Raw genomic sequence first — 11,168 nt, forward strand, 5'->3', positions numbered from 1 at the left:
ATGATATAATTCAAAAGGTACAAGTACAAATAACAGAACAATGCTAAATTAAAAAGCATGCCTTTTTATTTCTTGAATAGTGTGTTTTTTTTATTTATTTAACTGTACACCTTGCGTGCTGCTTCGCTTCAGAGGTGAGAGACACTGCACAAGGCACTTCAGATTCTGCCACCCTCTCAGCTTCGAGGCAGCACAAAGGACATCACTCCACCGAGGCTACTTACAAACAGAGGCCAATACGAACCACACGACCCCGTACTTTTAGTACATTCAGACTTTAAATAGAATCATATATTCATACACACACATATCCCACATCAGTAAAAATCATACTAGCTTGATATTTGTACAGACCTGCTTAAATGCACACGTTTCTAAAACAGACATGTCATTGAAAGAAGAAAATCTGATAAAGCTAAGGGCGACAGTTGTCGAAGATGATCACATTGCGTAGCTCTTGACAGAAGTTGTAAAACTTTCAAGTCTATATCGGCCACCTCCTTGCATCATAACTGCGTAAAGAAGGTTCCTCGTTAGGTGAGGCCTGTTTGACAGAATAAACCCAAACCAAGAGGGCGTTGTCGTATACCAAGGATAAAGTGTGATAAACCTGATAATGCCAGAAGGGTAGAAGATAGATCAGAAAACTGTTTATACTCCAAGTTACAGTACAGCTTCACAAGATGTATAATGCCAATTACATTCCTTAAATCTAGTACCACAATTACATTTTCAGTAGTGCATTGGCTGAGTTTGTGAAAGAATCACAAAGTGAAATGGAAAGATAGAAAAATAGTGTAACACAAGCAGGACAGTGCATCACGTGAGGCGACGATACGACTGCACATTGTTGCAGAGTGGATGAGGGTGTGACACGACGGTAACATGGCAAACACGGCTGGAAAACATCTCCTGCTTTTTCAGCTCCTGCGGGATTTTGAGTGCTGGATGAGCCACTGAAGTGTGATGTCTGAAATCAAAGAAAGGATCAGCTTATGACTGAGCCGCAGCAGATTTAGCTGCACAAAAACACAAGAAAATACATACTTAGAGTGAAATGTAGCTTTAAGTGTGTTTTTTTTTTTTTTTTTTTTTTTTTATAAAAAAGGTAAATGGGGCACACCCATCCACACCCACTGTAAATAGCACTATAATAACAAGGTGTAACTTGCCAATGTTGTCCTTCTCTTTGCAGGAAATTGAGTAGCAGCATATCTCTCTGTCTTGAATAGCTGCAAGATTCCTATAGAGTGGGAAAAAAAGTGCATGAACCAATAAATATAACGGGTATGCATCCAAACTGATCATTATTCTCTTTCTATCTGCTGCTTGTGGGACACAGCTAGACAGAACTCTCCGTACATATTTCTAACGTGACAGTAGAGGGAGCCAGAAATCAACAGCTTGGTTTTAGTTCAGGTTTAAGAAGAAAGCTAATTGTCTTTTTTTTATCCTGTCATTAGTATAAATGTGATTAAATGAATGGAATTAAAATAAATTCTATAAACACTTTTTACATAATAATCTTAAATTCCAAATGACTAATCTAATGTCCTTTTCATGGCTGAAATGATTAACACTGATGTAAAAATTGACCGAACAGGACATTCCACTTTAATCAAATTTGATGTTTTGTGTGTAATTTTTCATACTTACATTTTCTCAATGAGCTGCTTTTCATCTAGAGCAGTGGGGAGATCCCTTTTGTTACCGAGAACCAAAACCTAAAAACACATTACTATTGAAAACAGAAACTGCAGCAAGTATTCAGGAGAAACCCACAGGTAGTTTTGCACAGCTACAGAAATCACACGAGTCTCAACACCGGTGGAATACTTACAGGAATTCCTTGCAACTGAGGTTTGTCTAATAGATTATGAAGCTCATTTCTCGATGCCTCCACCTTTTCTCGATCTGCTGCGTCAACCATGTACCTATTTGACATAAGCAGATGTTGCTTGGATGGTTCTCTTCAATGTAAATTCTCCCTCATTTGACAGATCTAAAAGGCAGACGTAGATACTTACACAATGGCGTTGACCCCCCGACAGTACCGCTCCCACATGCTCCTGAACCTCGGCTGCCCTCCGATATCCCAGATCTGCACAATTAAGGCCACATCATCACAACATGCATCAGTTTCATATTCCTGTCACTATCAAAGCAATTACTATCTACCTGGGCGTCATTTCACAATTAAGAACAGTAGAAGAAAGACTCAAACTGAACCTTGATGGTGACATTTCCTTTTGTGACCTTCCTCATGTTGAACCCCACTGTAGGGATCATATCTTCACTGAAATGCCCCGACTGAAAAGAAAGACAAGTCATTGTGAACAAAACTGTGACTGAGAAGACATCATTTATTGCACAAACAATTACTCGACACAGTAAAAATAAAGCCTGTTCACACGCACATTTTAAAACAGCTACGCAACATGAGCATGTATGTCCCAACCTAACCAACAGTGCAACAGTGCAACTGGTCACTTCACTGTATAGTGGTCCCATTACAATATAAAATAATGGTTTCTTTAATAGCTTTACTTCTTTTTTGTTAATAAATTAGGAAGACTGGGAGGCAGCTTTGGACAGAGTCGAGAGTTAGGGTTTTGTTTTTGAATAACTCAAAAGGCACCGTCAATTTTTATTTCTATTTTTTTAAACTACCATCTTAATGCAGGGGAGGGAAGGATGATAAGACATTCGTCAATATGTAACTCTATACCCTCGTGTGACAGTTCATTGGATGCGCCTTTTTAAAATAGAATGCATTCTAATATAACAACCCTGCACTACATTTTAGTTTAATAGGTTGCGGCATTCAACATTTGTTTAAAATCACAGACTACATCCTCTAAAATGATGATACAGTTGAGTTGCCACCTTTCCTACGCTGTTTCCACATCATCTGAATACATTACGACAGTCGCGAAACTCATATCTAGGACAGGGTTGTTATTTTAGAGGGTATTCGTTTCCACCAGTGTACCGAATGAATCAGTTTATGGTTTAAAACAAAAACTGTGTCATTAGAGCACGGTTTTAGGTGTGAGGTTTGTTTTTGGATAATTCAGTCATAGTCATTCGTAAAACTTATCGATTTCTCCAAAGGAGGGAAAGATTCTAAAATGCTGGGGACATCATTCAACACTATGTCACTCTGATAACGTAGTTTAGGTGTGTATTTGTATCTATGTCCAAAACAGCGGCGACACAAGGATCGGCATTTACAAGGAAAAAAGGTCGACTTGAAACTAGAAGAACTGAGTGAACGCCAAAAATGTTCCACTAGTGAGTTTCTGTAAATGTTCATTATTGCAAACAGACGTTAGCATACGCATCATTTCAGCATGCAGAATTAGTGGCATTCCCCTTTTTAGTCAAAGTTGTTAATATTCCCTCTCCATGTCCTCCTTTATGAACCGCACTGTCTGGTGCATGCACATTTCGCAGCACATGACTTGCCGGAGTCACCTGATAAAGCTAAGTGGAAATGAGTGCAGAGGTCTTATGACTGACGGGGGAGGAACTAACCCCGGCGCAACCATTCATACACTCTAAACTCTGTCTGGTAGAGGAGGCTTTTTTTCTTATCTTTTCAGCATAGAAGAAGTAGAAGCTGCGTCACGTTCCAACCTCAAACCAAGCTTCCTCCTCGCCACCCTCGCCGTTACCTGAAAGCCTTGCGTGCAGACTTCTGAATTTTCTGTGAAGACTTTCTTTGAATCATAAACGCTCACAAACAAAATACGTTCATGTGCACTGGCGATTTGTGTTGTGCTAAGATAGACAGAAAACAAAATCTTCAAAACTAACTGTGAATCATTTTTCTTTATGAATCAATTACAATTGATCTGAGATGCCAGTCACATTTTCCACAAAGCCTACACTGAAGTCTTGGAATGGCTTTTGTCTGACTCCGTTTGTTTATCAAGGTAGAAAGGTCCTCACTAATCAGAATCTGGAACAAATGTGTTATTTTGATAGAAAACGAGAGTTGCGAGAGTGACTGTGATTAATTTTCCACTGACTGATTAATTAATTGTCTGGTAGTTTTGGCTCACGCAGAGATAGGTCTGTCACTGATTCGAACGAATCAATGTAACCATTCAAAAACTATTAGTTTCAATTAAAAAAAGAAAATGTCAGCAAAACTTGTTAAAATGTACGTTAGACACAGACTGCAACACTTTTAGAAAATGCAATGCCCCAAAGTGTTTTGTCTCTCCTCAACCTTGACACATATCTGCGTACAAAAACAGTCTTAACATATCGCAGAGAAGATTTTCAAATCCAAGCTAAAAAAGGCTGTATGTGTGCAAAGAGTTGAGAGAGCAGCCATAACTGACGGATGGTTTCACAATATGCGCCTGAAAACCCCACTTTGCAGCCGAGTGGCTGTGACAACATGCTGCCCTGTTGCTCCATGAGAAACACGCAGCTTTGAAGAAACTGCTGCAAGCTTGCACAAGAAACACGATCGGCCCTCGCGCAGGAGGAGATAAAATCCAGCTGCAGTCATTTCTACTGTCTGTGTGTGCGTACATCTATGGGAAACACTGAACATGAACTGTGAACCTAGTCCATTCATAGAGATCTGCCCCTTCATGCAAATGGTTCCACGGAATCAAGCATCAATGCAAAAGTGATATTTTTACCATTTAAAAACTGACCCTCGAAAGTGAACTCCTCCACCTCTTTGGTGTTTTTGTAAAATGATACCAAGTTATTATTACTATTACTATTTTACAGTTGAAGTCAGCTTCACATTGTTGCAGGAGACTTGTGCAAAAGTGTCTGGAGTCATTCACATAACTCTGACCCATCCTGTTTGACAGTACCTCGGCCATTTGTTCTAACTGTCAACATGAATGATCTTTTTATTATCATTTATTTATTTATTTTACTACCCAAAGAAACTATGACAACTTTGAAACGCTCCAATAGTTTGAGGTTTAGCATGCTGATCAATGAGAACAGCCACCACCTAGCAGCAAACTGGTTAGCATAGCTGAGCTGTTGACCAACAATCTAACTTGCCTGCAGGTGTTTTTTTTTGTTTTTCTGTTGCTTTGCTTTTGTTTGTTTGTTTTTTTGATGCAGTGACACCAACATAGTAACGTCACACCGTTTCTAGACCCGACAACCAGACGGTGTGGGTTAGCCCACCGCTGGCTTGGTAACTGTCATCCCATTATTAGTGCTAATGCTATTAGCACTACTCCTAGCAGGGTGGCTATTAGCAGCTGAAGACTTACAGCGATCACGTTTACAAATGTTGTTTTTCCCGAGTACTGCAGGCCGACCAACGTCAGCTCCATCTCCTCCTTCCAAAACAGGGACCTGAACCAATCCAAAAGCCGGTTTATTAGTGCCAGCATCTTGACTTCGGTCGATCGCTCTCCCTCTGTGGTGGTGTCTGTCTCTCCCTCCCTGTCAGATGTGGCGATTTCCAGCGAGGAAGGGAAGTGGGACACAAGCAGCAGCTGTCATATGACCAGTCAGCCAAAACAAGACCAAACCCTGCTGCCCATCAGCGCCCCCGCTGGTAAACACAGGGAGTACACACGATATCACATGCCACTTAAAGGCAGTATTTTTTATTATTATTAGCATTATTGATCAAAAATGATGTACAGAAAAGCATACAATTTCAAAACACTACAGGATTTAATGCCAGTACGTCAAAAAGGTATCATTACAGTCATATTGATTGTAGCTGAAGTGACTGGGTCCTCTCAGAGTTGTGGTCAAAAAGCAGACCCTTGTACAACATGAGGTAGACCTGAATAGTTCTTGAATTAATCCCGGATGATAAGATGGAGTCCTCTCTCCTCCTTGAAAGGTGACATTGGGTTGCAATCAGACCCCTGCTGTGTACAACATTGGCACTGTATTAGCATACAACACTGATATTTCATTGTTCATTGATATAACCAAATGGCCACAGATACACCAGTTTATTTAATTCATAGAAAAGCCTTTTTTATACACTCACCTCTATAATACAAGGACCTGTTTTCTTGGTATTCATGACAGTATTTACATTAGGTCATAAGAACTTTGTTACTGGGAAATAACCAAAAACTCATATGATAATAAACACATTGGTGGGATATTTTCTGACCAAAGAGACAAAAACTATTCATTTCATTAAAAAAAAAAAAAAAAAAAAAAACAGAAAGAAAAAAACATATGTCTCTGCTCTATATTTCAGCTCTAAATACTAATGTACAGTTTATGCTTATTTTCCTTTCTTCAGCTTTTCTCATCAAGTGTGTGCAATACAAAACAAACCTTTTGCTCTTGATGATGTATGGCTATAGAGTAGGTTTAAGATATGATTAGAATAGTCAGAAACCACCTGTTTAACAGATTCTAGCTAAATCAGCTGGAAAAACAAAAATAAATTAATAAATATAAATTCACCCAAAACATATCATACATACAAAATAAATATTTTTCCAAAATTCTGTATGGGTGCATCATACATGTCGCACCAACGATAAGTAACATAACCTGACCTTAGAAATCAGTTAGTATTGGATGAAATTAAACTACTTATATATTTTGCTCTTCTTTTCTGTTTCCACTTTCTTGAATCGATACAATAAAGCAAGCATCAGGGATTGAATCACCAGTCTTATCATCCCACTATTTCTACTTATTACTGCTCTTACTCTCCACACTCACAGTTCTGCACAAAAAAAACCCATGTGATCTTTCCAGAAGCTCTATCAAAACACAGCGGGATTAGGGACATTGCTCAAAGCAGCAATGTTGAAGAAGTAATGACAAGCTCTGGTGTTCCCACCTTTAAACCCTTTAAGATCTCTGAACCGATTTCTCCATTTTTAAATGTGTACGATATGTGCAAGATACGTTATACCACTTGAGTATGTTACATTGATAGTAGCTAAAAAGATTGATTGACTGCTCTTAGACTTGCTGTCAAACAGCGACGCATTCATCATTCATCTTGGATTCATCCTGGGTGATGAACGGGAGACCACTCTCTTCCTTGGAGAGGTGAAATTCACTGGTGTTGGTACAGACTGTGACAACTGGGATGGGTTTATTATCTGTAGTGGAGAGAGACGGTGCAAATTACATTTTTTTTATCGGTATACCTGTGCTTAAATGAATGTCCATGAGTAGGGTTCATACAATTTGGCTATTAACATCTTTTTTTTTATTTATTTATTTTTTTTATATAGAACCTAAATAGATTTACTGTGGCTACAGAAAAATACCATTTAAATTCTACATCTCTAACTGAGAATTTGTGATGTATTATGTGGATAAATGTAAAAGTGACCCCCTCCTTTCAGCTAACAAATCTTCATTAAATTTAAATTAACTAAGAGTTGTCCAGTGCCTTACATTAATGCTTTTCAATCACATTTTCACAGGGTCACTGGTGTGTTGCAACAGAAGCAGAGTGGTCCTCTTTACTAGACTTTGCATTGGTTTGTTTGTTTGTTTCAAATTTCAGATTCAGTTATGAAAAGAGGCCACACGCATCGTTAAGCACAACATAACAGTCAGTTTTTGGTGACATTGCTCAGTACCTCATAAGTGTCTAATTGTTTGACATGATGCCAGTGTTTTCATATAAATAAAGCCAACACATGCTAATTACTTTTCCATGAGGCCCGCTTACTTGCTCTGCGCTTCCTTAGCTTCTTCACGCAGGTAATGGATGTGGCCAGAAGGAGGGTGATGGAGACCAAAACAAAACCGACGCTGAGGAAAACAAGTGCGTCGTCTCTGGGAGTCTCTGCAGACAAAGTCACATCATTAAGTTTATTCAGATGGATAGATAGACTGACTTTATTGACTTGGATCTAATGTTAAAGTGTCGATGAGTCTAGTGACATCAGGTATTTACAACATAATAAGGCTCATGGCATCTCAGCAGGGAACGGAAACCAATGACAATCAGCTTTAATTGCATTTACTTCACAAACTTCTTTCGTAATAGCTCCTGGCATTGTTATGAACAGCTCCCCTTCAACTATTAATGCAGGACAAAGTAAGGCATGATAATTAAACCATGTGTGGAACCACTCCCAGTAATACAGCCATCTGTTGGAACTGATACATAAATATACAGTATTTTCACTCTAATATATATACTATATATATTATGCTCAGTCAAACCTGCACAAATCTGAATGACACGCAGTGTGGGCCAGACTTCTTTGTAATAGGTGAGTAGGGGTTTTTTACCAGTGGTTGCATCTGATGCGTGTATATTTCCATATGCGCACACGCTAACCCACAGATGTGGCACCCACAATCAAAACACTGAACAGCATATTCAATGAGAAAAGCGGTTTGTAACGATGATATCTCATTTTAAACCTAATTTGACGGCTCTATCAGTTTAATCGTTTTTATTAGCTTAAAATGTGTCTCACCTGTTGGCTCCACACTCTTTGGTCCTTTGTTTTCCTTGCAGACTGAACAGTTGCTGTGGGAGCATAGAGAACCCGAGAAACACGCACAGGTTGCATCCGTCGTCGCTGTACACTTTGTAGAATAATCTAACAAGACAAGATTTCAGTCACAGGGCTCCCCTTTAAAACAATGTCACGCCTTCAACCCGAGGTGTTAATGGTCAATGTGTTACCTTGTTGGCACGACTTGCATTCTTTACACCTGTCAAATATGTTGTACTGATCTGCAAAATAACCTTCCTTGCAAGGTTGGCAAAGCGTTGGAGCATTCTCAGTGCAGAAATTCTCCAAATAATGACCTTCAAAACAACAAGACAAAATACTTTTAGCTTTTTTCATCACATGAAGTAGTCATTAAAATCAGTTCAATTTAAGATGCTTATATAAAAACACATAAAATGATTCTATCCGGTGTTTTACCTGGTGGACACTTATCACAGCATCGTCCATTTATCGCCTTCTGTCGTTCTCCACAGCTTGTAGCATATCCTGTCGTCCAGATACTCAGCACACAGGCGACTGCCAGTGGAAGTTTCAAACTATTCATTGTGACCAGTGCTCTGTTTGTGTCTTGAGGGTTTTTATGCAGTCTGTTTGATGACGTCAGCGTCATCTCTGAATGTGGTTTTTAGACTATGATACTCTAGCAGGAAGTGAAAGACCACTAGTTCCTCCTGGAAATAAAGAACAGCTTTATAACAGCACGAGAGGAATTAAAAAAGTGTTTCATCTTATTTTGTCTGGATTTACTAAATGTCTTGTGCAATTCTGCTTTATTTGAAAATTCGATTTCATGTGAAAGTTTGGCTTGTGTTCCCTGTTATGGTTTGTCTCTCACCAAAAGCCTTTCCTGTTAAGCATGCTATAGAGGTTTTATTTTACGTTGGTTTTGGGCGCTTATGCAAACCCAGGCATGTGCTTTCTGCTTCTCTTGTTTTTGAGATTTTCCAATTCAGAGTCAAGTGCTCTCATTTTTGTCTGGCTCCTTTTCTAAATTGTAACTGTAACTGTTTTTTCCAGTATGGAAATCCAGTCTGTTGTAATGAGCTGAGCTGAACTGAAGTTGACACTACCTATTATCTCCTCCATGATTTGACATAATCAGAAGATACATTATTTAGGTAGACATCAGTTATGAGATTCCACCAATTTGACTTTGAAGAGGTTTCTTGCTTGTGATTGTGCAACTGTTGAGATGTCTCTGCAGGCATTTTATACTCGTTTACATCCTTGCTGTCAGACTGTTAACAGACGAATAAGTGCACACTAGGTTGAGGATAGGCTATGGCAGCTAGCTGACATGGTTAGGAGTTTGGGAGTCTGGGGCCAGGGAGTGCATTTTGTCACTTACAAAGACATGAGTTTGTGTGGTACAATAAAGGCTTCTGCGTCAATTTGACGCCGTAGCTATGGTGACAGCGCGCAGCCCCTATGCACACCCTACACAGACCCTACTCTGCAGAAACGTAAGTACGTGACGTGGCGACACATACCGCAAATATGACTAATCCTGGTAATCCTGTGACTAATCTGTGTTTCTACGTTAGTATTTATGGCTGCTTCTCCATCTTTGCAATCGATTATTTCGGATCAAAGATTGAACATTGAGGAAAAACTATCTGTCTAACTATTATTATTACCACTTTGCATTCAACATAAACATATCCGTTATCCCTTTACTAAAATACGTTGGATTCACGTTAATGTGTATTTAAAGAAATTAGCTTAAAACTTAAAAATATACAAAGATTTTTTGACCCCGATCCCCCCCCCACCCCCACCCCCACCCCCCCGCAGTACCTTCACGGGCCACCGTTGAAGACCTATCACCTCCACTTCTTACCTATCAGTCCGGGCAGTCCTGTCATTCCCTTAGTCAGTTTCCTCTGTTGAGCTTGACCCTTGTATGTTTTAGTCAAGCATTTAGTCGAAGCAGGATGTGGAAACAAAAATTAACCCAACTGGCAGAAGACAGATCTACCCATGTCCAGGTGAAACAGTGCTATCAATGAGGTGTTTCAGCTCGCAGTAACACCTCAGTGACATCCCCGCCTCATCGAATTTACACCCCCAAACCTCATGACCTGTGGCTATACCGTCAGTAACATCGCGTACTTCTCTCTCTGTCACTCGCACGTTAATCACAGCTTGAAACCTCCCTCGAGTCGTGGCATAACCATAGATGTGCAAGCTCTGAACAGTAGTCAGGGTTTTTTTTTTTCAGCCACAAAGGGCAATACTGATAGAGTGAAGGTGGTTTAATCATCTGCACTAGAGGGGTGTCACCCACTCTGTGAGGAAGGTGGGTGGAAGACGCTGCCGTCACTCAAACCTCTGCATGTGTCATGTGGTGGCACAGAATACGGAATACTCGCCCCTAAAACAATCACAACTCTGTTTGACGTTTTCATGCTTTACTGTCATAAAGGGGAACTCCGCCACTATTGTACACTAACTCTTTTTCAGGTCTTGGGAAGTACTACTGCACGTGTTGTTGCAACACACAACAACGACCCTCAGACTGACCTGTCAGCAGTGGAGCTGTATGCAAGTGGCAGGCTTGACAGTATGTATGCAAAAAGACAATGCATATAACAAAAAAAGTTCTAGTGCTTTGTTTTTAGATTCTAGTGCTAACAGGGCAGCAGTGCTAAATCAGTGCAGCACACCTTAACACAAAGAAAACTGAATATGGACGTTATG

At 39.7% G+C, this 11,168-nt stretch overlaps 2 protein-coding genes across 2 annotated transcripts; both read right to left on the minus strand.

The window, feature by feature from the left end:
• Positions 1-44: 44 nt before the first annotated feature.
• arl8ba (ADP-ribosylation factor-like 8Ba) lies at positions 45-5,476 on the minus strand. Its single transcript, XM_047583731.1, has 7 exons — positions 5,262-5,476; positions 2,230-2,310; positions 2,028-2,101; positions 1,841-1,934; positions 1,657-1,724; positions 1,173-1,243; positions 45-970 (listed from the first exon to the last, which is right to left on the minus strand). Exons 1-7 carry the CDS (start codon positions 5,382-5,384, stop codon positions 921-923), a joined length of 561 nt encoding a protein of 186 aa, XP_047439687.1. The 5' UTR covers positions 5,385-5,476; the 3' UTR covers positions 45-920.
• A 100-nt stretch (positions 5,477-5,576) lies between these two features.
• LOC125007126 lies at positions 5,577-9,460 on the minus strand. Its single transcript, XM_047583730.1, has 5 exons — positions 8,886-9,460; positions 8,639-8,764; positions 8,427-8,552; positions 7,667-7,783; positions 5,577-7,085 (listed from the first exon to the last, which is right to left on the minus strand). The coding sequence occupies exons 1-5, from the start codon at positions 9,076-9,078 to the stop codon at positions 6,955-6,957; spliced, it is 693 nt and encodes a 230-aa protein (XP_047439686.1). The 5' UTR covers positions 9,079-9,460; the 3' UTR covers positions 5,577-6,954.
• Between the last annotated feature and the right edge of the window lie 1,708 nt (positions 9,461-11,168).

This window comes from Mugil cephalus, chromosome 4 (genome assembly GCF_022458985.1).
Source record: "Mugil cephalus isolate CIBA_MC_2020 chromosome 4, CIBA_Mcephalus_1.1, whole genome shotgun sequence".
Taxonomy (NCBI): Eukaryota; Metazoa; Chordata; class Actinopteri; order Mugiliformes; family Mugilidae; genus Mugil; species Mugil cephalus.

Coding starts and splice junctions, on each gene's coding strand:
- arl8ba (XM_047583731.1), bottom strand. CDS start 5,384: ATGCTGGCACTAATAAACCGGCTTTTGGATTGGTTCAGGTCCCTGTTT. Junction 2,311..5,261: donor CATTTGTAAACGTGATCGCT/GTAAGTCTTCAG, acceptor CTTTCTTTTCAG/TCGGGGCATTTCAGTGAAGA. Junction 1,725..1,840: donor CTCAGTTGCAAGGAATTCCT/GTAAGTATTCCA, acceptor ATGTGTTTTTAG/GTTTTGGTTCTCGGTAACAA.
- LOC125007126 (XM_047583730.1), bottom strand. CDS start 9,078: ATGACGCTGACGTCATCAAACAGACTGCATAAAAACCCTCAAGACACA. Junction 8,553..8,638: donor ATGCAAGTCGTGCCAACAAG/GTAACACATTGA, acceptor TTGTCTTGTTAG/ATTATTCTACAAAGTGTACA. Junction 7,086..7,666: donor GCTAAGGAAGCGCAGAGCAA/GTAAGCGGGCCT, acceptor TCTCCACTACAG/ATAATAAACCCATCCCAGTT.